Source organism: Pan paniscus, chromosome 13 (genome assembly GCF_029289425.2).
Source record: "Pan paniscus chromosome 13, NHGRI_mPanPan1-v2.0_pri, whole genome shotgun sequence".
Lineage (NCBI taxonomy): Eukaryota > Metazoa > Chordata > Mammalia > Primates > Hominidae > Pan > Pan paniscus.
Genome location: NC_073262.2, coordinates 134,405,960 through 134,433,795, shown reverse-complemented (window position 1 = coordinate 134,433,795; position 27,836 = coordinate 134,405,960). Strand labels below are relative to the sequence as shown.

The window sequence follows — 27,836 nt, the reverse complement described above, 5'->3', positions numbered from 1 at the left end:
GAACAAAAGCATGTTGAAATGTATTAGAATCAGAACCTGTACAAAAAAAAAAAAATTAAAATATAACCTGAAACTGTTCAAGTTCAGAAGTCTAGTTAAGTCTTTTTCTCTTGCCAGGAGAATGCCATCATCAGAGGGCTCTGGGTCATCAGCCAAGGAGGGGTGAAAAGACAGAAGCAGCAACAGGTCCTTCAGCAGACAGAGGGGCATCGATGCCACCATCCCTACCCAGGTGCAGCCAGGAGGAGTTAAAGATCTTGGGAGAGCAAGCATTAGCCAGCAGTTCCAGTGGGCAGCTGGGGCCTACACACCGAAAACAAGGCTGAGTAGTCAGAGGCAGCAGGAAGAGTGGCCAGGAGAGAACGCCAAGCCGGAAGGAACCATTTCTGCCACCCAGCAGACCCACAGCACCCTCTGTCTGTGCTCAGATACCAGAGGTTAGTCAACCCAGCGCTCTCAACTAATTGGAGATCAGAGCTGGGCTTAAGAGGCTGAAAACCCGTGGGTTTAGTAAACACAGCCCAGCATCACGTCCCTCCACGGCCTGAACTGGAGCTGCCAACAAGGGATGAGGCAGGAGAGGGAAAGCAGCGCATCTTGACGCCTGGCTAGAAATCGCTGCACCATCTTGAGGACTGTGGTACCAGGGGCTGGAGAGGAGTGTCCCCTCCTCACAAGGGGAGGGGCCTCCTTCACAATCATCCCTGGGGGCTGGTTAAAGCTGCCTCCGGCTTATAACCAGCCTGACAAAATGACGTGGAGCAAAAGAAAAACTGGGAGGGAGACAAGCCCTTACACAGAGACAAGAACCTCCTGGAGGGAAGCTGGGCAGTGTCTGACCCTGTTTTGGGATGGCATTGGTGGAGCCCCTGAGTCTGAAGGGAACAACTGGGGAAGGAGGGAGTGGGTGAGGGGGAGTAACAGTTTTTCTGGAACAGTACCAACAGGGTGGGGAGGCGCTGGTGAGGGGACGGGCAGGTCTGGAACTCACTGCAGGTAGAGAGGGGAGGAAATGGGCCCTTGGTGTCCCCTCCCCACCTGACCCAGGCCTGGTGAGTGCCAGCTGCCCCAGCCGGCCCTAGTGGCGGCTGGAGACCAGACCTTTCACTTTGGACATCTTCTTGGTGGGCTGCCTCTGCTCAGCGTGAGGGGGACACTCCCGTTCAGCCAGCTGCTGCTCCATCTCCTGAGCCGAGGAGGATGCGGTGGCTTTGAGTGTCTTCTTGATGTTGGTAACCTGGTGGGGAGATATAGAATTGGAGTGCTCAGCCTGTATGTGCTCACTAAAACTTGCTCTCACTACGTCTTCACTTCAGACAGGAAGCTAAAATCCTCTGCAAGAAAACCTGAAATTCTCTTCAGAAATCCAGATGAGCAGAAACGAGCCTGGGCTACTCACAGCAGATTTGTGGAAATGAGTCAAGCAAAAATGTGGGACTAATGCTCTCCTGGTTGAAACAAATGGAAGGGGAACATTTGGCAAAGAGGCACACCACCAACAGTGAAATAAATCGTGATTAAAATGTCCTCAGAAAGAGGGACCCAAGAATTCTACACTCCGCTGTTATTCATTTATAAAACCACAAATATTTTCATAAAAACTTTGGGAATACAGCTCCATGAACCTTCTTGAATAAACCAGTAGAGGATGAACTTCAGCCAACTAAGTGAGAAATGAAGAAAATGTAATAGAAGTACTGGCAAAATGCTATGACACTACCGTGTGCAGTATACCTTTCTTTCACTTAAAGTACAGACTCGTAAATACTTAAGCAGCTCTTGAACATTTTACCACGTCAGAACAGATATCCTCTGTGACACTTCAACCCTATTCTATTAGGAAGGTTCTCCAGTTTTCCAGTTTTTTTAATTGGTTCCTAGTTTGGGTTTCAGTGCTACTCTGAACAGCCCTCTATGTTTACCTTTGCATACTTCTGTGAACATCTATGGAAGATACTCCTAGAAGTGAGCTTTCCAGATCAAAGTCGATTTACATTTTACATTTGAATCAGTACTGCTATATTGCCTGCTGAAAAGTGACTATTCCAAACCTTTGCTCCTCAGTTCGTTGAGAGGAAGAAACAGCAGGAAGAGGATGGTGGTGGTAGGGAAGAACAGTGCAGTCAAATAAGTAATAGCTTTTTTAGTCTTTTTTTTTTTTTTTTGGAGACAGAGTCTTACTCTGTTGTACAGGATGGAGTATAGTGGCACAATCACAGCTCACTGCAGCCTCAACTGCCCAGGCTTAAGTGATCCTCCCACCTCAGCCTCCTGAGCAGCTTGGACCACAGGCGCTTGCCACCATGCCTGGCTAATTTTTAAAAACTTATTTGTAGAGACAAGGTTTCACCACGTTGTCCAGGCTGTTTTCAAACTCCCAGGGTCAACCGACCCTCCTACCTTGGCCTCCCAAAGTGCTGGGATTACAGGCATGAGCCACCACACCCAGCCAGTTTTCTACATAGTGAAAAGGAGTTGTCAGGGTCAAAAATTCTGAACAGTCAGAATATTATGAGCTTGAGAGTAAGAGACAGTCCAAATGCAAAGACAAAACAATGCTATGAGGGTGAGACAAAAATTGGGTTCCTGGAGGAGAGGCATCATCTGCAGAATCCACCTTAACTAGATCATAAATTGTTGTTTGTTGTCACTATTTTGAGACAGGGGGAAAAGCCATGCCCTAAACTTCTGTAACCTCAATCAACGCTGTAGCCTTTCTGAAGAGAGAGTGACAGAGGACTGTGGGCTGGAACAGTCATTACAGAGGGCAGGCTGGGCATGGTGGCTCACACCTATACTTCTAGCACTTTGGGAGGCTGAGCAAAGAGAATTGCTCAAGAGCAGGTGTTCAAGACCAGCCTGGGCAACATAGTGGGACCCTGTCTTTCTTAAAAAAAAAAAAAAAAATTTTAGCCAGGTATGGTGGCATGCACCTGTAGTCCCAGCTACTCAAGTGGCTGAGGCAGGAGGATCGCTTAAGCCCAAGAGGTAGAGGCTACAGTGAGCCATGTCTGCACCACTGCACTCCAGCCTAGATGACATTCAAGTAAGACCTTATCTCAACAAAAAGACATAAAAGAAAAAAACAATTAGCCTGGTGTGGTGGCACATGCCTATAGTCCTAGCTATTCAGGAGGCTGAGGCAGGAGGATCACTTAAGTCCAGGAGTTTAAGGCTGCAGTGAACTAGGATTACACCACTGATTCCAGCCTGGGTGACACAGCAAGACCCAGTGCCTGGAAATATATAAATAAATAAATATATATATATATATATATATATATATAAAATAAACAGGGAGGGGAATTCAACTCTGGGTTTATCCAGTGTCCTGCCAGACAACAAAACACAATCTGGGAACCCAGAACCCTGAGGCATCTCGCCCTCCCAGCGGCTCACTGCCACTTTGGTGTACCTCATTCAGTGAGTCACCTGGCAAGGTGGTGAGTGAATGATCTGGAGCAAGCCAATGGCTTATCACTCTTTCTCTGATAAAAGAAATATTATTTGTTTTAAGACTTTTTTAAAAAAATAGAAATGGGATCTTGCTATGTTGCCCAGGCTGGTCTCAAACTTCTGGCATGAACCAATTTGCCTGCCTCAGCCTCCTAAGTAGCTGGGACTACAGACACATACTATCATGCCCAGCTAAGGCATATTTTGATGACATTGGAGGAAAAATTAAGAAATTTGACTTCTCAGGGAACACTGCTTTATAAAATAACATTCTAAGGCTTCTCCAATTTGATATATTTTCTAAATATCCAGAAGAAAATGAACTAAAATCATAATAAGAGGTAACGGCATGACTTTAGTTTATTTATTTGCATGTCAGTTACCTCTAACTTCCAAAGAAGATCCTGCAATTTAACATTACCTGAGGGAATGTGTTTTAAAGTTTCCCCAAAAGCTGACAAAATTTTAATCAAGTAAGACATTAGAAAACAAACAAGTTTTTGTTTCAAGGACTGTATTTCCAAAATGGGGTATCTTTCCAAGCAAATAATTACCTTTCCCATTTGGCAAAATAGCTTTATTAAAAATTAAAAAAACAAAACCAAAAAAAATTTCTAATTTCATCTTGTCTGATAAGCACTATTTAGCCTTATTTCCTCAAGTTATTTGTGTAATAATTTTTACTAAACAATCAGCTTAGGCCAGGCACAGTGGCTCACGCCTGTAATCCCAGCACTTTGGGAGGCTGAGGCAGGCAGATCACGAGGTCAGGAGATCGAGACCATCCTGGCTAACGTGGTGAAACCCCGTCTCTACTAAAAATATAAAGAATTAGCCGGGTGACGTGGCAGGCACCTGTAGTCCCAGCTACTCGGGAGGCTGAGGCAGGAGAATGGCGTGAACCCGGGAGGCAGAGCTTGCAGTGAGCCAAGATCGCGCCACTGCACTCCTGCCTGGGCTACAGAGCCAGACTCTGTCTCAAAAAAAAAAAAAAATCAGCTTATACTACAAATAGTTTTCTACATTATTTAACATGTCTTAGATTTACTGACAGTCTCATAACCCCGGCATGAGTAAGGAAAAGGCATTAATCAATCCCCAAATAATGGTTATATTTTCAATCCGCTTCACCTACGTTTTTGTAGCATAAAGTCATTATCAGCCTATCAGAAAGTGACAACCGGCATTTATTTCTCTCTTTAGAGTGGCCCAAGGTGATTTGGGCCGGCTTTGGACTCAGAGTATCTATGGCTGGGCTGAGTGATGAGTCCCTGACCTGCCAGCCAAGGAGCAAACTCTGCCTGTGGCACATCCACCAACGGCAACGCTCCGCTGCCAGCCTCTCAGCAACTGACCAGTTCAACTGACTCCCAAGGCTTTGCTGTTTTACTCTTTTTCTTTTCAAAGCTCAACACTTCCAATGCTTCTCCTTCACAAAGCCACAAACTCATGGTTCTCACTCTGGTCCTGAGGGAGCCCGCGCATCATCCTTCTACAGTCACAGAAGGGCTGACCCTCTGCTTCATTTCTGTACTGCCACTCCCTACCATAACGCAGCCTCCCTCTCTCATGGTGACTCAATTCTATTTAAAAGCCTTTGAGATTCAAGATCCTGTCAAAAGCTCTTGAACAAATAAGTAGACAGAAGCATGGACACTTTCCCCTGTTATTCAGATGCCTATTTACTTCCTCAAGCCATTTTCTCCTGTAGAAACTGCTCTCGTTCAGCTTTTTTAGGGGCTCAGTAACCCTGACATGCAATAAAAAGAAATAAGACTTGGCCCAGGGAAAAACTTGGTTTTTTCTCTAGTTCTGAAATACCAAGATCAGGTACCTTCCTTCCCACTCCTCAACACATGCCCTGCACTCAAGCCATCTCAGCCACACTCGTCCCCAACACCACACTTGGAAGCAGTCATTCCCCCTATGCCCTTCTGTTGTTCATGCACCCCGGGGGTTACCGCTCCTCCCCAGGTTGCCCCTCTGATCCTGCCTGGAGAGTTGAGCACCTGGTCCATACAAACTGCCCTGACTGCTGCAGCCCACACTGATCTGCCACCCTTCAATCTGTACTTGCCTGGCAGTGCCTCTCCCTCCTCGATGGCCTCCCACACCACTGCATCTCCTTTGTGTTTCAGATGCACACACCTCACTCCTCCAATAAGACTGCTGACAAATCTAAGTCCTCTACAGTCGTTACCACTTTGAGGCAAAATGTAAACATCCTGCAGAGGAAAAGAGGGCTTCTTGGGCAAGTGTCTCTAAGCCTAGGAAATGAGCTTTTTACCCTCCACAAAGGCCCGGCCTGGGCTGGGGCAGGGCCATGGCCCTCACACTGGGATCCATTACAGAGACAATTTGCTCAAGTCAGCTTTACCACTGCATTTACAACACACAACTCACAAACAAGACTTCTGAAGCACTGACAGACTCTCCTAGTGGAAGGGGATCTTAAAATTCAACTAGCTTCTTCCAGTAGCTGGGCAGTTGTAACTGTAGACAGCTCCTTCTAGGACTCCAAATTGGCCACCCAGGTAGGTCAACCAATTAAACCCATTCTGGTCTCGTAGACTTTCTTAAGAATTCCAATTCCTCTTCCATAGAGCCACCCTTCAACTGACAACAAATATCATCACCACAGACTTGTCTTCTTTTACCTAAATTTGGTAGAGTTCCTTATGACTTTCTTCCTCCAGTGGCCTGGCTTACAGGCTCCTCAAAACATGAACCTTAGAAATTTTCAAGTAAGATTGCACTGCTAGCAAAAATGCAGCCTAGCTCCATCAGAGACCTTAAATATTTAGGCAAAAAGAGAAAGAGCTTTCTGGGGCAGGAAACCTTCCTTCAGTTGAGGGGCAAAGCAAAGGCAGACGAGAGGAAACGCAGTGCACAACTGGAAAAGTGCTACAAAGAAAAAGAGAACTGGGTGATGGAGAGTCCCTTTCCAAGAGGTACCAGGAAGCATACTTTTGGTGCATTGTATAAATCTCAAGATTGTCACTAACTCCTAGGAGATTTTCTACATAATGGAAAACAGAGCTTACTTTGTCCAGTTACACTTTACGACCTCCATGACTGGAACACAGCCTACTTTGTAAATGTAGCAATAGTTATAAATTAACATTCCACCTAACATCAGACATAGGCACATCCAAATATAAAGAAAAATGAGGCCGGGCGCGGTGGCTCAGGCCTGTAATCTCAGCACTTTGGGAGACCGAGGCAGGCGGATCACTTGAGGTCCGGAGGTGGAGAACAACCTGGCCAACATTGCGAAACCCCGTCTCTACTAAAAATACAAAAATTAGCTGGGCGTGGTGGCGGGCGCCTGTAATCCCAGCTACTCAGGAGGCTGAAGCATGAGAATTGCTTGAACCCAGGAGGCAGAGTTTGCAGTAGTGAGCCAAGATCATGCCACTGCACTCCAGCCTAGGCAACAGAGTGAATTTCCATCTCAAAAAAGAAAAAAAGAAAAGTGGGTTGGGCATGGTGGCTCACGCCTGTAATCCCAACAAAGAGGGAGCCAGAGGTGGGAGGATAGCTTGAGGTTAGGCGCTCAAGACCAGCCTGAATAATACAGCAAAACCCAGTTCTCCCTAAAAAAAAAAAGAAAAAGAAAAGAAAAAAAATCAGCCAGGTGTGGTAGCATACACCTGTAGTCCTATAGTCCTAGCAACTTGGGAGGCCGAGGTGGAAAGACTGCTTGAGCCCAGGAGGTTGAGGGTGCAGCGAGCTGTGTTTGCACCACTGCACTCCATGCACTCCAGCCTGGGTGACAGAGACTCTGTCTCAAAAAGAAAATACTTTCCAAAATCAAATTTAAATGTGAAAGTGCTTTGTAATGCTCTAAGTATTACCTCCCCACCACAGTGCTTCCTCAGAAATAATGAAACAGCTCATAATGGTCCCCCAGGTATGCTGGAACTAGGAACTAATATGGGTTATTTCCACAAAAGCCTAAATGGAGAGAATATTCTTCGGCAGTCTGTGATAGGGCTGACTTCATTAAGAAGGAGGGCTCTTAAAGCTACAACTCACCAGAAGAAAGCTGTTGTTATAAGATTCAGGAGGGGGACATCACGTTTTTCCCTCTGAAAACAAGCAATCTAATTTAAGGACAAATAAAGAAAAGATCACCAATCAGTTGACAAAATTGGCTTTTAAAAGTTAGGCCAAGGGTAACAGAGGCATAAATACAAACAGAATACGACAGAATCACCCTGATTCTTTGTAGATTTCTTTTCCTTTCAAGTCAGTAGCTATTTGGTGAGTATCTTCTGTGTGCCTCAAGTAGGTGGCAAGCAGCCTTCAACACTTAGCAGCCAGATCATGCATTTGCTAAATGGAAAAAATGACAAGGTCCTAAGCTTTGGCCATGCTCAGGGAACAGACCATATTGGTCTGGTTCAGATTTTCTAAAAGATTATTACGTCAATGGACTGTTTTAATTGGTGGTGGAGGTGGCCTTGGCCTTTTCCTCAGATTTCTTTTTCTCAAACTTAAATCCTTACCGCCACCTGCTGGCAGCACCAGGCTCTGCTCGTGCACACACCCACCCTCTGTGTTTAAATAACCAAAATTTAAAGAGTCTACACTGTTGTGTAACTACACGGTGTGCCTCAAACTTTAGCCAAGTGTCTACAATAGCTCTGTGCACACCCGCCTTTCTTTTGTCTGATGCTATTTATAATGAAAATAAACTTGAATAGTTCAAAATTCTAAAACAAGTATCATTCATCTTTGTTAATGACCTTGATACCAAAGATTAGGTAGTGTGGTTAGCCTCCCAACCTCATTTTGTACAGAATTTGATTTATAGGGAAGAATAAACAGAAAGGAGAAAGCGGTTAGCCCTTCCTACTTTGTTCAGACCTCAATCCCAAGTCAGAGAAAAGGCCACCATCATCAAGAGGGTTGTTGCACAGCTTATTAGAAAAGCAGCAAGCTTATTTTCCTAATTGTCTTTGCTTTGGACTAATGTTAAATATAGTTCACACTTCCTTGCCCAGGCTGGTCTCGAACTCCTGGACTCAAGCAATACTTCCTCCTCGGTCTCTCAAAGTGTTGGGATTACAGGTGTGAACCACTGCACCCAGCCTCATATTTCCTTGGCTAGTAGGATTAAACATGGTCTATGAATTGAACATCCACAGAGTATATGTATATAGGGTGGTGTGTGTGTGTATTCAAAAAAATTAGCTCAAGTTCATGAAAAGCAGAGTTCGGCAGTCCACTGACACACTTTTATGGTGTGCCAGAAATATTCAGTTCAACATTTGAGTACCTACTATGGGTTAGGCATGAGACAAGACGCTCGTCTTACAAATAGGACACAGGTTTTATTTTCAAGGAGTGCATATAACAGTATAGAGAATCACTCCAAATTTCACAAATCCCCCTTTGAAAGGCATCATCTACTCATCTCTTATGCTTCTTAGCTGGAATTACAGGTCCCACTCTGCCACTCTCTTAGACACCTGATTTTCAAAATTCATTAAGCATCATTAATACTTCAAACTCCATTCACACTAGAAAAGAACTTCCAATGCTAAGGAAAATCAGTGCAGGGCTCCAAATAAATTGTGAAGTGAGGTCACTTCATGTGTCAGGTTACAGGTACACAAATGCCCATAACGCAAAGGCTGGGGCCTACATCTGTCCAAGAAGCTAAAAGTTTCCTCAACAACCAGGTGTCACTAAAACCACACTTACATCCTCTTAACTTCACTTGCAGCTCATCTGCCAAATTTTATCCCTTTCTTCTTTCCGTATGAAACATGTCATGCATTTTACACATTTATAATATATATGTACAGTTCACAGAGAAAGAATAAAATGAAACTATGTGCCCACCACGCAACTTAAGAAGCAGAACACTCCCAGGGCCTTGAAGCCCCACATGCCCCTGCCCAGCTGTACCCCTCCCTCCACTCCACCTGGTAACTTACCACCATCCTTCTATCCATTTTTAAGATCCATCCCCAAACTCATTTTCTTTTGCTCTACAGCTGCAAAGTACATGTGTACTGAAACTACAACATTCTCTGTTCTCCAAGCCTGATTGATCACCCTATGCTGACCAGGAATCAGAAAAAAGAGACAGAACACCAAGAGCAGGAGCATTGTCACACTCATCCCTGTACCCCAGCACCTAGCCCAGGCCCACTTGTTGGTGACTGCTTGTTTCATCTACACCAAGATTCGCAAAACAAAAACATAAACACTGCAAACAAATAAACAGGTATGCCTGGAGAGAGAAACAAATGTTCCTTTCCTTCCTTACCTCTGCTTCTACCTGCTGCTGAGTTCGGTTGTGGTTCTCTTTGTACTGGTTGGCTCTCAGAACTTGCTGCTCAATGCCCAGTAGAACTGCTTCACAGCCATCACACCTACAATGGAGAAAACCAGCCCTGAGCTGCAGAATGGCCTGGGAAGTCTCTTCCAGGCTCAGAAATATTCTTCCCCAACAGCTCTCCCCAGTATCTTACAGGGACCTCCTTTAATACTCCCTCTGCCACATCTCTTGCCCGTTCACTCCTTCCCAAAGACAAGCACTTCTAAATACATAATGCAGGACATTAGGAGACAAATATGGTAGTCTGGGGCTAGTTTCTTAGAATACAGCTTTAATTTTCAACTTTGTATCTCATGGAAGATGGTTTTGTAGCACATACGATTAAAGAAGGTAGGACAGGCCGGGTGCAGTGGCTCCCACCTGTAATCCCACCTCTTTGAGAGGCCGAGGTGGGTGGATCACCAGGTCAGGAGTTTGAGACCAGCCTGGCCAACACAGTGAAACCCCATCTCTACTAAAAATACAAAAATTAGCCAGGTGTGGTGGCGGGTGCCTGTAATCCCAGCTACTTGGGAGGCTGAGGCAGGAGAATCACTTGAACCCGGGAGGCGGAGGTTGCAGTGAGCTGAGACCACGCAATTGCACTCCAGCCTGGGTGACAGAGCGAAACTCTGCGGCAAAAAAAAAAGAAGGTAGAATAGATTTTATAGATGGCACTGAGTAATCCTTTTCTCAACAGAAAAAAAAAGATGTTCTAGGCCAGGTGCGGTGGCTCATGCCTGTAATCCCAGCACCTTGGGAGGCCGAGGCAGGCGGATCACCTGAGGTCGGGAATTCGAGACCAGCCTGACCAACATGGAGAAACCCCGTCTCTACTAAAAATACAAAATTAGCCAGGCCTGGTGGCACACGCCTGTAATCCCAGCTACTAGGGAGGCTGAGGCAGGAGAATCGCTTGAACCTGGGGGGCAGAGGTTGTGGTGAGCTGAGATCGCGCTATTGCACTCCAGCCTGGGCAACAAGAGCAAAACTGTCTCAAAAAACAAACAAAAAAAAAAAGGTTTCCTAAAAGCATCCTGTTTTGAAGATTCCGCCTTTTCTCAGAAGTTTAAGTTACTTCCTAATTGCCATACCCCTCCTCCTATTTTCCCCACTATTAATTTTTTTAAAAATGAAAAAGTTGAAAGACTACAATGAATATCCCATACCCTCCACTTAAGATCCAACAGTGTGAGCATTTTGCCATATATGTGGTAGCCCTCAGCCTATGAATTTTGTTTCAATCTACCTCCAGTGCCTAAACATGAGTTGTAAGAGTTTCTACTAGTAAACATCCCATGGTAACCAGTTAGTCTGGCACCTCTATGTCAAACATATTGGGGGCTTAAAAACAGGAAACCAGACCATGGACATAAAAAGCTGTGTCAGCCATCTCAAAAACAGAATAGGACAGCCAACTTTGGCAGGTTCAGAAACTAGATTTTGTGTGCCAGACCATTTTTGTGTTGGGGTATTTCTAAGTTTATTTCTTATTTATTCTAAGTTTTGTAAGCTATTGAAAACTTCCACTTGTGGCAGATGTTGTATAGAGAAGGTGTTTGGGGCTATATTTGGGACAGAACTTGGGGTGAGGGGTGAGCAACACATGTCCTGGGGTGTAAAAGTAGCTGAAGTGAGGGAAACTCAGGGGACATCAGGCCCCAAGGAGTCAAAGTGGCACTGCTCCTCTCTGGATATGCTTCTCTCGGGGATAAGCAGAGATTCTCTCTCCCTCCCGAACCTGTGTACAAAGCTCACCAGGTCTGCTTCATGGCTTCCAACATGCCACGTGCCTGCCTGGGAACACATTCTCCTCACCTCCAGGTATACTCTAACCCTGGCCTTCCTTCAAAACTGAGCTAAAACTTCTCCAATCAGTCCATCTGGCTTTATAAGCCCCAAATAATTTAAATCACTCCACAGTGAATCCTCGTAGAATGTGTGACAGCTCTTACAAATATCAAATTCCGTTAAAACAGAGAAAACACAAATGTCCCAATGCTTTTTATATACCAGAGTATAGTTATCAGATTATGAGTCTGTATTCCAAGTTAAAATGACCCACTCCTTGTCTTCCATGTCCCTCACGGTGTTTTACAAACATTAGCCCAATATGTTACTGATTTTGAACATAAGTTCTTTTATCCGAAGAATCTTATAAACATGTTAACTTCAACAGGGATAGAAAATATAATAAAAACAAACAAAGAATCTTACAAACCACTAGCCTTCCTGAGTTTGGTCAAACTTTGAGCGTGAGTTTGGAAAGGGCAGGACTAGCCTCACACAGCTAGGACACATAGGCTCCACCTGCTAACCCTGGGCATTTTATAGCCCACTTTTAAATAGCTCCCAGTTGCATTTAAGGAAAGAACTATTTTACAACCAAGGCACCAGGAGGCCTGAAATGACTCCTGTTATCACACAGCTGTGATCACAAATGTAGCTCCACTCTCCGGCTCACTAAGCCCCAGCTCCCAGGTAGCTACAGGCCCACCCCAAACCCTCAGCTGACACCAGGGAATCACATTTTTGCAAGGAGAGGCACAAAAGACATGCTAGATATCCCCCTCCTCCTTTTAGCCTCACCATTCATGCAGGGTCTTGACAATATTATTGATATCCTTCTTTCGGATGTCACGGCCAATGCAGAAATCCACTTCCAGCAGCTGGTTTCGCTGGTCCAGCTTGCCCTGGATGATGTCAGTGTAGACAGCCTCAATGATAAGGTCTTCTAGTTCCCGGAGATTCCGCATCTCCAGGTCTTTCAGCAACACGGAGTAGGGGATACACTGTAGATAAGGCCATGTGATCATTATAAAAACCATCTGGCAAGCATTAGCGAAAATGCAGGTATTACTCCCATAGCCAACAGCTGCCTCTAGGCTCGGGAAACGCAGGCTAGTGGTAATTATTAATAGCTAGGGCAACAAGAGGTGGATAAATGAACCATGAGACCTAGAAGACCCAACATCTAAGAAAGCAACCTCCTGGTTCTCTGCCTCCTTGGCTTCACCCAGCCTTCAGATTTCACATGCTGCAGCATACTTGTAGAGATCCTAAAAACTTGTACCAGTGGAGAGAAAGGGAACTACTGAGTATATGCCACTCTGCCACCTTTTGGAAGCTTTCAGACTTTGCTAGATCACCATAAATCTCCAACAGATCCCAGTCACTGGAAAGAGCTGGCTACTTGCCCAGCAGAGTGCAAAAACAAACAAAAAAACCTTGCAGGCCAGCATATCTACCTATAGGTGGCCAATGGGTACTGCCAGCTCAGATGTCACCCTGAAGTTTGTATCTGTTTTCTCAGACACTTACAACCAATATGACTTCCCCAACAATAGTTCTTTATTGGGCTGTACCAACATTCTTTACTACACTTGAGAAGTCCACAATCAGGACAAGAAAAAAGGTCAGGTCCTCATTTCACAACAAAATAGGCCTCCCACCTGAAATGCTAGGCTGAGAATCAGAAATGTGCCATTAGATCAGATAAAATGATTTCAGCAACTGAAATTGCAATCCAAGAACAGAAAAACCAAGTGCAGTGGCTCACACCTGTAATCCCAACACTTTGGGAGGCTGAGATGGGAGGATCGCTTGAAGTCAGGGGGTTGAGACCAGCCTAGGCAACATGGTGAGACCCTTGTCTCAATTAAAAAAATTTTTTAAGTTAAAAAGGCCGGGCACGGTGGCTCATGCCTGTAATCCCAGCACTTTGGGAGGCCGAGGCAGGTGGATCACCTGAGGTCAGGAGTTTGAGACCAGCCTGGCCAATATGGCGAAACCCCATCTCTACTAAAAATACAAAATTAGCCGGGCATGGTGGCAGGCACCTCTAATTCCAGCTACTCAGGAGGCTGAGGCAGAAGAATTGCCTGAACCCAGGAGGTAGGGCTTGCAGTGAGCCAAGATCACACCACTGCACTCCAGCCTGGGCAATAAGAGCAAAAATCTGGAAGAAAGAAAAGAAAGAAAAGAAAAAGAAAAGAAAAGAAGGAAGGAAGGAAGAAAGGAAGGAAAGAAAAAAAAAGAAAAAGAAAGGAAGGAAGGAAGGAACGAAAGAAAGAAAAGTAATATTTTTCTCTGAAGCTCAATCATGGAGGGGAAATGCTAAAACCAAATTTTTTTAAAGGCATAGTCCCACAAAAACTTAGGCTGGGATTAGGCAGAGAGCCAAAACCAACCATAAATTAACTAAATCTGGACCTTCATTATTAATGGCTGTGAGCAGCTGCCTGCAAAGCTTCTTCTAAATCAACTGCGGGAGAGGACTTAGAGGTATAGTGGAGTGCTTGGTATCTTATACAAAGTTAGGGTCTAAAGTTAGCATATGAGGCAAAAATTCCAATTAGTGTAATAAACCTTGAAAATCCCAGAGAAAGACAGTATATTAAAAATCTAGGCTGGGCGCGGTGGCTCACACTTGTAATCCCAGCACTTTGAGAGGCTGAGGTAGGTGGATCACCTGAGGTCAGGAGTTCAAGACCAGCCTGGCCAACGTGGTGAAACCCTGACTGTACTAAAAAATATAAAAATTATGGGCATGGTGGCAGGTGCCTGTAATTCCAGCTACTCGGGAGGCTGAGGCAGGAGAATCACTTGAACCCAGGAGGTGGAGGTTGCAGTAAGCCCAGGTTGCGCCACTGCACTCCAGCGCAGGCAACAGAGCAACACTCTGTCTCAAAAAAAAAAAAAAAAAAAACTAGCCGGGCGGGGTGGTCCACGCCTGTAATCCCAGCTACTCGGGGCTGAGTAGGGGAATCGCTCGAATCTGGGAGGCAGAGGTTGCAGTGAGCTGAGATCACGCCACTGCATTCCAGCCTGGGCGACAGAGTGAGACTCCGTCTCAACAACAACAACAAAAAATCTAGCAAGTCCGACATAGCAAGTTTTTCCTCCAGCATGGGCATAGTTCACTGTGTACTGAGCAACAGATGAAGCTGTTAACTTGCCTTGAGATGCCTTGCTATTTGAAAAATGTATATCTTTAACAGCAGTCTCCCCTTAATATGGCAAAATGATCATGCCACATGCGGCACCACAGCATGCCAGGACTAAGACCTGCTGAGTCAATCACTTCTGGGCATACTTTTCCTGTATGGAATGGGGAGTACTTTTCTACACCATTTTATCTTTTCCTCTGTCAAGCAAATTTTATGCATTTATGATGTGACTCTCCTATGTACAGCTGGGACTTCCTTCATTGATGTCAATGAGACAGCTGACTTGGGGTAAGGAGGAAGACAAGAGAAGGCTCAGTACCGTACCTTCATTCTTGATGCCAAGCTCACGATGGTAAGATGCTTCAGCTTGTTCTGCTGAGCTGTGCTCAGTTCTGGCAGGCTCTCCTTGTTGGCTGCTCAGTCCCACCCACCACAAAAATCAAGACACAAAATAAAATTAGGATTTCTTTTATGGAATAAGCTCACCAACTCACCAAACCAAATCTACTACTGAATCACTATCATGACTTTGCACTTATTCATTCATTTGGCAAATATTCCTGTCTTCTTTGGAAGACTATGTACTTCCAAAGAAGAAAAGACTCAGTTTCTACAAACACAGAGTTTAGTCTCCTAAAAAGCAAACAAGCAAAATGATGTGGCAATTATCTTAATGGAGTACTATTTGTGCCCCTTGTGACATTCAATTAAATTAAACATATCTTCATCGAGCATCTGTTGTGTGCAATGCTCTGTACTGAGAAGAATCAAGGATGAACAAGATGGGCTTTGCCAGGGTTGCTGCATGGCACAACTCCAGGAACACCAACCACCTGGAGGTGTGCAACTTCATGGCCCTGGACTTGTCCTCGGTCTTACAATCAGATGTTTCAATAGCTAAAAATCCAAGGCAGAACTACCAGAAGAAAGGTACAAGCTACTAGAAGAGAGGAGGAGAGGGATGGGGAGGAGACAGGGGTAAGAGAAAGAGATGAAAGGGGAGGGGAGAGGGAAAGAGAACAGTATCATTTGGAAAGTACAGAATATAAAAAGAAAGAATTCATGGAAGAGATGGAGTTTGAGTTGAGCCTTGAGAAAGAGGCAAAAATTTCAATAATAACCATAAATGATAATAACAGAAGGGCAGCAGCTGCAGCAGCTAACATAAATAGCAAGCTTTACATCTTGTGGATTGCATAGATCCACACGTACATACACACATCCAGTTCATCTTCACAACAACCCGCAAGATTCCAAGTGTCCTCAATTCCTTAACCATAATTCTGGATTCCAAAAAACTATATCCAAACTGATTTTTTCTTAAGCATGGTGCTGAAATTCACCTGGTGAGAATTTCTGACCTGTATGGAGACAGGCTTTTTATCCCACTTGTTTCCACATTCCTCTGGGAGTGTTACATAAAAAGGCATGAGCATCATATTACCTTTTTAAAGTCCCAAAAATTCTAAATTCTGAAACATCTAACTTCGAGGAGTGTAGGTAAGGAATAATGGGCTTGTATTGTTACTCCCACTTTACAGACGAGGAAATTGAGCTGCATAAGGTTACTTCATTTGTCAACGAACACACAACTAGTAGAAGTGGAGCCAGACTGGCTACAGGCAGTCTGCTAACAGAGTCTGCGCAATGCTGCCTCTTTAGTAAGCAAGGACAGAAAAACAGAACACATTCCCTGGAACAAAGGGAAGGTCAGAAAAAAATGTGGTGTACCAGGAAGTGGCAAACTGTCCAGTCCGACAGCAGCACAAAGTAGAAGTGACCAGGGAGAAAGAAGAAGTCAGGGATATCGCAGAGAAGGCCCTGAGTATCAGGCTACAGTCATACCATTAGAAAAGGGTAGGAGAGCCAGAAAAAAATGCTTTGGGTAGAAGGTAAGTTAGTGTTTGGACATACAAATACCTCAACCTAATACTTCAGATTATAATTTAAAATGACCCAAATGCCCTGCAACAGAAAATGAGCTAAGTAGATTATGAAATATTAAAAATATTAAAAAGACTTAAAATATGGAAAAATGTTTGTAAGTGGGAAGAAACAAGACATAAAACTGTATACATAGTTGTACCTATGTAATACAAAACACAAACATAAGGGGCACAAAAAAGTCCAGCATCCAAATGTCTGAGCAACATATGAGTGACATTTATTTATTTATTTGTTTGTTTGACAGAGTCTCGCTCTGTTGCCCAGGCTGGAGTACAGCGGTGCAATCTCAGCTTACTACAGTCTCTATCTCCCAGGTTCAAGCAATTCTGCTGCCTCAGCCTCCGGAGTGGCTGGGATTACAGGCACCCACCACCACGCCCAGCTAATTTTTGTATTTTTAGTAGAGACAGGGTTTCACCATGTTGGCCAGGCTGGTGTAAAACTCCTCACCTCAAGTGATCTGCCTGCCTCGGCCTCCCAAAGTGCTGGGATTACAGGCATGAGCCACCGCGCCCAGCCTATGAGTGACTTTTAAAAAGTCTATTTTCCAAATTTTCTTCAATATGCTGGTATTATTTTGATAATATTTAAAATGTTGAAACATTCTACAGGTGGGTATTCTGCACTTCACAGCACTCCAAGAGCCCTACAAACACCAGTCCTCAAGAATCTCATCTGGAAAACAAACAAGGGCTACATTTGTGGATGAGCACACACAGGCCCCATTTGACCCACTAGAATATAAAAGGTGAGAAGGAACATTCCCTTTGTGAGGTCACCCACCGGGCACAGCAAAATGGGAGGCAGCCAGGTCAAGAAGTCTCCCCACTACCCCATGCTTTATATCTCAAACCTTGATGGTCTTCCAAACTGAGCAACATAATTAACACAAGTCTTTTGAAGGATCTTCACCAACTCACCTATGTAATCTGGGTATGTCCCATAGGCAAACAGGTTCAACAACTGCAAATAAGCAGCATTAGCTCCTTCCGCAAGCTGAAGAGGAAAAAAAAAGTTCACCACAGACCAAACTGTCTACCAATCACTGTAGTGTTCAAACAGAGGACGGGTGAGCATGTGTCAAAGATACCATGGCTGTTTATTCTGTACTATTTGATTACTTGGCCCCTGGGGTCTCTACCAACTCTGGTTCTTTGGGAAAAAATAAACAAGATTATTAAAGCCCCAAATTTAATTTCTCTCTCTCAGGAATGTTTTACTTTCTATACAGCATGCCCAACAAACTGCTTTTCTCTCACACACACATACAAAGCATTAAGCATTGGAAGGAGTTCAAATCTTCTCAAGATTCTGTTTGCATTAAAACAAAGACTGGAGCAGCCCTATCTACATACCAGCTTGGTAGGTATGGCATGAGCCACCACCAACCCAAAGTGAACAAAGCTCAGGGTTGGTTCCAAGTTTCAGGACTACACGTGGACTATGAACCCTGGGAGAGACCAGCACATCATAAGGTATGACAGACAGCCAGGCTGGGACAGAAAACCAGGGTATCAGTCTGCCCCAAATCAAAATGTTCATTAAAATTACTTACTCTTCACTGATGCTGATGGCAAAAAGCCATGTGTAGAAGAAAAACGAAAGAGCCACTGTTCTGCCTGGAACTTCTCTGCTGTCAATTACGTTAACTGGTTGTTGTTGTTGTTGTTTTTTAAATCACAAACGTGCTCCTGTTACCCTTCCAACTTACCAAGCCTAGTAAACTCTAAACAGGAATAGCAAGTGGTAGTCTACAGACAGCAATAGCGATACTACTCAATTTTAGCCATTAAAAAAAATAAAGCTTCCAAGAAATGCATCTATAATTTCAGATCACTGAAAGGCAACCAGCTTATTCTCAGCTCACATATGGAAAAACGCAATGTATGGGGAGATAAAGTTGGTCTGCTAAGCACCCTATGGAGAACTCCAGCACCATAATACCTCAGGCTACTTTCTCAGGTTACCACAAACCTCCTGAAGTCCCTGAATCAGAAGGGGAAGAAACCTGGTAAAGACCATCCAATCTAGCCCCCCTTTTCAGAAACATAATTAACAAAACTAGCCGGAAAAGAGCATTTTCTCCAGAGCAGATACTCCAACACTTCTCCCACTGGCCTAAATCAATAAGGTCTTTCTGACTTTACTTTCCATCCATCTCCTCTTAGCCAATCTTCCACAGTTACAAAACAACTACTTGGCATATTCATGCAGGCTGTTCATGAACCTGAAGGAACATATTACCCCTTGGTCATCTCTTGTGTTGAAAAATGAACTCAGTTTTCTGAAATTTTCTTCATAAAACTCATTTTCCACTTCTGGTAAATTAAATTTTTATTGAAAGCCTACTGTGTGTCAGGCTACGTATTCAGCTCTAAAGAAACAATGGTGAGCACTACAGACCTCCTCACAGAGTTTATAGTTCGGCAAGCAAGGCTGACATTAAATAAAAATTTACAGTGAAAAAGTAAAAGTGGCTCTTCTCATCTCTGAACATCACAGGTAGAGGAGACATAATTGGGCACCTGAAATGGCTGGACTGTAGGGAACTGCTCCAGTTTCCCCATCAAGAGGAATAGGCAGACACACAGCACCGAATCCAATAAACTGAAGGCCGGCAACTCCTTTGGTTACAACTAACTGATTCACTGAAACTCCTGTTAAAATTGACTGTGGGTGTGGAGCCAACAGCAAAGGTGTTGTGGTGGTCATGAAGGTGATAAACTGCCCAACAAAAGCAAACCACCTCCTATATGCAAATCGCCACCACCAAGAACTCCGGGGCCACTCTCAACAGCATCCAGCACATGCTCCACAAGAAGTACCATCACCCAGATCTATGCATGGCAGTTTCCACAGAGCCAGCACCAGCCTGCACAGCCAGAAGCCTGTGAGGATGAAGAGGAAGGGGACCTGCCCCACCAATCCGCCAAAAGCTCCTGAGCACCACCCTCCACCCCACAAAACAATAAAGATGCTTACAGACTTTTCTCAATAAGTGAATAAATATAAATAAATAAAAATGTTCAAATTGGGAAGTAGAGGTTGAGAAGTATAGATTGCTTTACATCTCTTTGTTCCTTCTGTTCAATGGATCTTCTCATTTTTGAGGCACAATGACCAAAACTGGATATCCAAGGTTTTAATAACAAGCAAGCAAACAAGTAAAATGAACTATGTCCTAGCTTTTCATGTCGTATCTAACACATCTAACACAACACTGCCCTTTTCCTCAAGAACAATACACTCCTATTCATGTCCATCTTATGTTCAATAGCAGTATGTTTCTGCTGTGTGTCCCTGACCAATCTTCCTTATCGATATTGCACTGGAGGTTTCTGGTCCTTAAGAATGCATGAATCTACTCCTATTAAACATCAGCCCATGCTTACAGCACTACTTTTCTAATTTATCAGGATCAATTTGACTTTTTTACTATCTTTTAGATTATTGTTAGCAACAATCTAATTTTACCCAAGGTAAGATAAAAATACTGGATAAAAGGAGCCAAGGATATTCTCTCAATCTCTCCCTCTGCCCCACCAATTCCCATCTGTCTCACAATAGGGTACCTCACAGGTTCACAATACTTCAGCACTGAAATTCTTTGGAAACCTGGAGAATTACAGAGAGTCTTAGAATAAAGAGAAATTGTTTGCAAACCGTTCTTACCTCCTGCACATTGGCCAGCTCCAGAAGTTCTCCAAAGACATACACTCCAGGAGCCTCTAAGACCTGGCTTATGAGAGCAGTGAGGGCTGAGCCACTGGTACCTTTGGCTAGTAAAATAAACTGCTCCAGGAGATTACTTGAGGGTTTCTGTTCCCCTGCCATTCTCTGGCCTTGAAATCTGTGCAAAAGAAAATTGTGTCAGTCATTCTTCCTTCTCCTTTGCAAAGTCTGTGCCTATTCAGTGCTGAATCAAACACCAGAATACTTTAATTTTATAGTGTTGATAAAGAAAAAACAGGACAAGTGCAGTGGCTCATGCCTGTAATCCCAGCACTTTGGGAGGCTGAGGCGGGTGGATCACCTGAGGTGAGGAGTTCGAGACCAGTATGGGCAACATGGCAAAACCCCATCTCTACTAAAAATACAAAAATTAGCTAGGCTGGTGGCAGATACCTGTAGTCCCAGTTACTTGGGAGGCTGTGGCACAAGAATTGCTTGAACCCAGGAGGTGGAGGTTGCAGTGAGCCAAGATTGTGCCACTGCACTCCAGCCTGGGCAACAGAGCGAGACTGTCTCAAAAAAAAACAACAACAACAGTTCCTGAGTCCAGATGCAATGACCACCTTATGAGATGGGTGGAGTTCAACCTGGAGTTAAAAGGATCTTGTCCTAAATTCTGGTGTTTGAAACACACTTTGTAAAAGTCATTTCACTTCCACCTGTCCCTCCTCCAGAGGCAACACCTTCTAAGTCCTTAAACCTGACCAGGACCTAAAGAAAAACACATGAGTTTCTCAGCAGCTGTTTTATATCCACCTCGTTTATACATTCTGGTTAAGAAATGGAGGATACTGCCTATACACAGAGGCACCAGATGTAAGCAAAAGCAATCAGTTACAGCTCCCACTGTGTCATCAGAATCCAATCTACAGCCAGACAGATAAGGAAAACAAAAAACCAGACAAGAAAGATGTCTCATTTAATCAAGTCAGGTAAGCACAGGTAAAGGGAGACATCATTTTGAAAGAAAAGCAGCGATATATTCAAACTAAGAACATGCATGCTGTGTAAGACCACGGGGAAAAATCCCTGTATTCGGCCTCCTCCTGATACGACATTTTAACCAAACGTGACTTCAGAATGTGTAAAAAAAAAAAAACCTCAAGAAAACGATAAAAAGATTTGGGAAAACAGTGAAAATATTGTATCAGCGCTCCGAAGACATTAAGTACAGGAGGGTCCCTCAATTGTGTAATCTAATTACACGCTGAGTGTACAGGAGTTCCAGGTAAGATTTCTCCTCCAAGAATGATACATATTAGAGCAGCGTGACAAAATGAGCGAAAGACGGTATAGTAGAGTGCAGCAAAGAACAATTTGAAGAATAGTTTGGTGCAAGAGGAACTAAGTTTTGTGTTGGCAGGCACACAGATTAGTTGCCCTTTCACAGTATTAGAGAAACAAGTATGTCGCCTCACTTAGGATTACCTAAGAAGGTCCGGCCAGACACAGAAAAAACAATGAAGTGCTGGGGAACAACGAGTTTGAGGACGGAAGGGAAAGGGAAAAGAGAAGGGGAGAGGATACGAGGAAGAAGGAAAGGAGTAGGGAAGAAAGGAGGGTCGGTGACGGTAAAGAGAGAAGGAGCGAAAAGGCCCTTCCAAGAGGACCCGTGTGAAGAGACAGATGGGGATCTCTGCAAAGAGTCCGAATGTTAGGAGGTGGGGGTGGAGAGGGGGGTAGGGAAATGGAGAGAAACTTCTGTCCCTTCAAAAAATCTCGGCTTAAGGAGCAAAGCCTGTGGGCGCAGAGAATGTAAAGAGACGGAGACAGTCGCTTTCTTCTGGAGTGGGAGGGCCAGAGGCTAGGCACAGAGCGGAGATAAATTCCCGTCAGGGGAGGGCGCTATTTGGATGGACTGGAGAGGGGCAAACGAGCAGCCTTTGGGGATGGGAGAGCGAAAGCAGCCACGGCACTGAAGCTGAGGGTCGCAAGCTGCAGCAGACCTCACGGAGGGCGGTATGCTCCAAGCAGGGCCGCAGGCGTGGAGTGAGGAGCCGCGGGACGCGCTCCCCAAGGCGGGGGCGGGGCGGGCACGGCCGCGGGCTTCCTTGGCGGCGGGCTCTAAGCCGGATCGTCTGGCCGAGCCTGGAGCGCCGGCCCCGCTCGGCCCACCCTCTCGCTAGCTCCTACCTGTCCACGCCACCTCTCGGTCCTCTTAGTCGCTGGCTCGGCCTCCCGGCGCCTGCCCGCAGGTTGTCAAGCGTCCATGATCACCCCGGCGTCCGGCGCTTTTCTGTCTCCGCCGACCCGTCGCCCGTGCAGCTCCCCCGGAAGCCTCCCACCGCTGCACTCGCGTTCCGCCCACACAAGGTTCCACCCGCCGCGTTTACAGCCTTCGACCTCCGGTGGGGAAGTGGGGGCGAGGGGGCGGGGAAGAGTCTGCAGCCCGGGAACCAGGCGGGGAGGGGGTGGCTAGGGGCCCAAGGAGAGGAATGCGGCCTAGACGGTACTGCAGCCCAACCGTCGCCATCGCCATCCCGGGCCCCAAATCCTCCCCTTAGGCTGTGCTTTCTCTCTCAGGAGCTCCCCATGGCTACTGCGCTACCCCTGGGCACCGAGATACATTAAGCCTACTAACTACCACTTACTGAGCGTTTTACCATGTGCCAGGTGCTGTACATGCATTATCTCGTTGAATTCTCATAACTGTGGCTTGTATTATTGTTCCCATTTTTCAGGTGAGTTAACTAAGTCCAAAAGTCAGAAAGTGACAAAGCTTGCTATCTTTGTCAAACCCAGGCTATCTGAGGCCGAAGACGATGTTCTTGACCTCTATTCAGAAAATGTTTTAAAATAAGCAAGAGATGGGTTAAGCCAACAATGGTTCTATGACCAAAATGTCATTGATAGAGTTGCATCTGGTGCTTACCAACTCCCCTGGGAAGATGGCTAAGAAATGCCACATAATTGAACACTTAAACTGATTCCTGTATACACCACAGTCTTTCAGGTCTTGAAAATGAGAGAGAAAAACAGCCCTATTTGCCTATCGTGCGTTAGAATGCAGAAATGAGACAGGACAAATGCAAAGGAGCCTACCATCAACCAACTCATTCATTTATTCAAAAACATTTCTTTAGCACCTATTATGTCCTGAAAAGTTATATGAAGATAAAACAAAGCTCTTACCCTCAAAAGCTCCAATGTGTTAAATGCTATGGGAAAGATATGACAACACTTTGGAAGCACAGAAGAGGTTGGGGAAGAAAAAAACAGACAAAAAGGGGAAAAAAGGGGGGTAGTGCCCATTGTCACAGAGGCTCGCACTGTGCAGCATATACTGATGTCAAAAAGAAACCCAGAGTGGTTTGACCCCAGGGTTTTCAAGAGTGAGAAATGAGGGGTACAGAGCTGGAGTCAGGTCATCAAAGGTCTTGGAATCCACATGCCAGGTACTGGGGAATTACTTAGGCTTTTTAAGCTAAGGAGAGGTATGAATAATTGCCTTGTTAGAGTGATCATGCTAGGTGCTATAGGAGTGGATTGGATGTGGAGAGAATTGGAGGCAGGGAAAACCTCCAGTGAGGTGACCGATTTATTCTAGATAAGAGATTGTGTTGCCGGGCGCGGTGGCTCACGCCTGTAATCCCGGCACTTTGGGAGGCCAAGGTGGGCAGATCACCTGAGGTCAGGAGTTCGAGACCGGCCTGGGCCACATGGCAAAACTCCGTCTCTACTAAAAATACAAAAATTAGCTGGGCATGGTGATGCACTACTAATCTCAGCTACTCTGGAGGCTGAGGCATGAGAATCGCTTGAACCCAGGAGGTGGAGGTTGCAGTGAGCCGAAATTGCGCCACTGCATTCCAGCCTGGGCAACAGACTGAGACTGCATCTCAAAAATACAAACAAAAACAAAGGTAGTGGCAATTGGGGATGAAAAAGAAGGGACACTGTTGGAGACATTTAGACTATAGAATCTATAAGACTTGGTGACCAGTTGAATATAAGGAGAGGGAGGGAGCATAACACCCAGGATTCTGCGCTGGGAGGCCAGAGCTGTCTGGAGCTAGTGTTAAGTGAACAGGGCTATGGAAGAGGAGGGACAAATATGAGAGTGAGAGGAAGACAAGTGAGTTTAGTGTGACTTCATAGAAATTCCAGCAATGCCTCTACTTCCTCTAGAACAATGTCCAGACTCCATGGCTGCAATTTGGACTTAGTATTTTGGTTTTTTTTTCCCTTAAGAGACAGAGTCTTACTCTGTCACCGCGGCTGGAGTGCAGTGGCACTATCATAGCTCACCTCAGCCTTGAACTTCTGGGCTCAAGGGATCCTACCACCTCCACCTCCCAAGTAGCTAGGACTACAGGTGCGTGCCACCACACCCAGCAAATTTATTCCTTTTTTTTTTTTTTAAAGATGGGGTCTCACTATGTTGCTCAAGCTGGTCTTCCCTGATCTCAAGTGATCCTCCCACCTTGGCTCCCAGAGTGCTGAGATTACAGGCGTGAGCCACCACGCCCAGGCAGTGGCTGCACTGAAAGCCCTTCAAAGTGTGCCTCCCTCCTAACTCCAGCTTTGTCGCACCCCACCCCCTCCCCCTTCTCAGTCCAAACTCCCATGCCCGGCACAACTTATACCCTCCCTCTCAGACACCACACCTATGCTCAAGCTTGCTCTTTTTGGAATGCTCTTCTATCAGCCTGTAAAAAACCTGCCAACTCTAAAAGCAAAGATTTCTGAAATCCAATGCAAAAAACACTAACCATAATAAAAAACACAGAACTATTGCACTGTGTTAAAATTAAGAATTTCTGCTTGTCAGATGCAGTGGAGTACACCTATAGTCTTACTATAGCTACTTGCGAGGCGGAGGCAGGAGGATCACTTGATCCCAGGAGTTCGAGGTTGCAGTGGGCAATGCTGGTGCCTGTGAATAGCCACTGCATTCCAGCCTGGGCAACACAGCAGAGACCCCATCCCTCAAAAATATAATTTGTTTCAAAAGACACCAGTAAGAGAGTGAAAAGACAAGCCATGCCTTGGAAAAGATATCTGCAAAGCATATATCAAAGAACTCCATATCCAGACTGTAAAGAACTACAAATCAATAAGAAGACAGCCCAATTTTTAAAAGTTGGGAAAAGAACAGGCACTTCACGAAAGAGGACGTTCAACTAGCCAACAAGCACATTGAATGGTGCTCAACATCAGGAAAAATGCAAATAAATACCTTAATGAGATACCACATTCAGCCAGAATGGCTACAATTAAGACGGACAACAAAACTCCTGTGTTGACAAGGATAAGAGGCACCTAGAACTCTCTCATATTGCTGACAAAGGCGTAAATTGGTACAATCATTTTGAAAAACTGGCAATGTCTACTATCACTGATCATGTGCATACCCTCCCTACACACTAGCAATTCCTCTCCTAGAAATGTGTGCAAGTGTCTACAAAAAGAAACATGTAAGAATGCTCACTATGGCTTTGCTAATAATAGTCCAAAAAATAACAACCCAAATGCCCGCCAACAGTGGAAAAGATAAATTGTATATACATACAACAGAATACTATTCAGCAATTAAAAGGCTACACACGACATGGATGAATTTCACAAAAATACTGATAAAGTAAAAAAGCCAGACACATACTGTACATACTGTATTATTACATTTAACTGGAATTCAAGAACAGAGAAAACTGATCTATGGTGATACAGTCAGAAGAGTGATTATCTCAATATGTAAGGATGTAATACTGATTGGGAGGGAGCACTAGGTGTGCTAGAAATGTTCTATATCTTGATTTGGGTAGTGGCGACAGGGTTGTATACCTATGTGAAAATTGTTCCCATACTGTATGTTACACCTCATTAACAAAAAAAAAAAACTTTTTTAACATGGAAAAAAAATTCAAGTTCAAATGCCACCTTCTCCATTAAAGTTTTGCCAGCTGCAATGAACCTTTTCATCAGGGCCTCCTTAGCATTCTGATGTCATTTCTTTATGCCATTTTATCACACTCCATCTTGAATCTCAGTGGAGTCTCCTTATTTCCCTAAATATATGTTCATCTTCCTGGTGGCAGTGACCATGTCCTTCACCTTCTACCCACTCAGTGCCTGACAAATAACAGGCTGAAAAGATATTTGTTGAATTACATGGAAGAAAAAATTGGGTGAGTTCCCAGATGGGTGAAAGTGGGGACAGGCAGAGGAAGGAAGGCCAAGAGAAGGACAGAGGAAGTTTCCAAGGAAACCGTGGCTCACACTGTAATTTTACCTACTTCCTGAAATCACATTAAATGTCACCTTGAGTGGCAAAAAACAAAACACCAAATCCTACCTAGGCTGAAAATAAATAAATATCACACTCCCTCACTCGCAAGAAATCCACCAAATAAATGCTACCTAATTCTGGGTGTTTCAACAGTGGATAGGAAAACTGTTCAAGGAGAATAATTCACATTGCCATGCTGCTAAAAATATCACCTCCTTAGTGTGGTGCAAAGAGTCCAGACTGCAAATCAGCCGACTTAGGGCTGAATTCTAACTCTGCCCGAACTTGCTGTGATCTGTGGCCAATCCCTTCGCCTCTCTGGGCCTCAATTTCCTCATACGTAACAACAGGGGATAGATTAGCAAAGTCCCTTTATGTTTTGATATTCTGAGTATACAATCCATAGCTCTCCCGGTGCAAACCAGGAATACAGCAAAAAACCCTGAAATACATGTAAAAGGCGCCTCAGACCAACAAACAAGCACGATTTGAAGAAGTCATTTTGTTCTCTTTCACGGTTTAATCAGTGTTTTTGTTTGTTGTTTGCAGCCTTACCATGATTTGCAGATGTCTGAGTTCCATGTAAACAGAAGTTAACTCTCTGCGGGCTGTCATCTTCTTTTGAGGGTGAGAAGGGTCTTCCCGTTGGGTTTCAAGTCTCGGGATTCCGAAACGACCAACTCAGCGGGCGGGTTTGTGAATTTGCGCACACTGCGCGGCACACTGGAGTCTAAGTTACAGAGGACCCGAGTGCAGGGGATGCTGGGATTTGTAGTCCCCGGGCCTCTTTGTGGTGCGCTGGGATCTGTGGTCCCCCGAGTGCGCCGCTGGAATGCTGGGAAATGTAGTCTCTGTCGCGTCGCACAGCGCAACTCAGCTGCCGTCTCAGACGGCTAGTGTGCTCAGTGGCTGGAGCAGGTCCCTAAAGCCTCTGCAGATCCGAAGCCAACCCTCCGCTGGGACAAACTCTAGGCAACAACACCAGATGAATATTGTGTCCTATGGGACTTCCCGGGGAGGGCCCTTCCCATTGACGTTAACAGTCCCCCTGCGAAGCCGCTGCGCGCTCCTACTGGCTGGTTGAGATGCCAATCGCCAAGGCTGGCTTTCCATTGGTTCCAGGAGGGCACTGCGAGGCTAGGGGGAAGGAGAAGGGATCAGAAGCGGGAGCTGAGGGGAGAGAGAGGCC

The 27,836-nt window shown here is 44.9% G+C and overlaps 1 protein-coding gene across 5 annotated transcripts; it reads right to left on the bottom strand.

The window, feature by feature from the left end:
• Positions 1–27,725, bottom strand: COPS7B (COP9 signalosome subunit 7B). 5 transcript variants are annotated; one of them, XM_063595619.1, is made up of 8 exons: positions 27,203–27,620; positions 20,359–20,536; positions 17,607–17,682; positions 15,064–15,152; positions 12,380–12,582; positions 9,740–9,845; positions 7,495–7,562; positions 1–1,237 (listed from the first exon to the last, which is right to left on the bottom strand). In XM_063595619.1, the coding sequence occupies exons 2-8, from the start codon at positions 20,518–20,520 to the stop codon at positions 1,105–1,107; spliced, it is 837 nt and encodes a 278-aa protein (XP_063451689.1). In that variant the 5' UTR covers positions 20,521–20,536; positions 27,203–27,620; the 3' UTR covers positions 1–1,104. The 5 variants fall into 5 exon arrangements, with proteins under 5 accessions (XP_063451689.1, XP_063451688.1, XP_008973599.1 ...); XM_063595618.1 differs by having other exon boundaries at positions 22,552–27,406; XM_008975351.4 differs by lacking the exon at positions 7,495–7,562 and having other exon boundaries at positions 27,203–27,725.
• Positions 27,726–27,836: the final 111 nt, after the last annotated feature.

Excerpts from the sequence above, each read along its gene's own strand:
- COPS7B (XM_063595619.1), bottom strand. The coding sequence starts at position 20,520 with ATGGCAGGGGAACAGAAACCCTCAAGTAATCTCCTGGAGCAGTTTATT. Across the intron at positions 17,683-20,358 it reads AGCTGGCCAATGTGCAGGAG|CTTGCGGAAGGAGCTAATGC; the intron begins GTAAGAACGGTT and ends TTTCCTCTTCAG. Across the intron at positions 7,563-9,739 it reads AGCAGCAGGTAGAAGCAGAG|ATTGCTTGTTTTCAGAGGGA; the intron begins GTAAGGAAGGAA and ends TCCTTAAATTAG.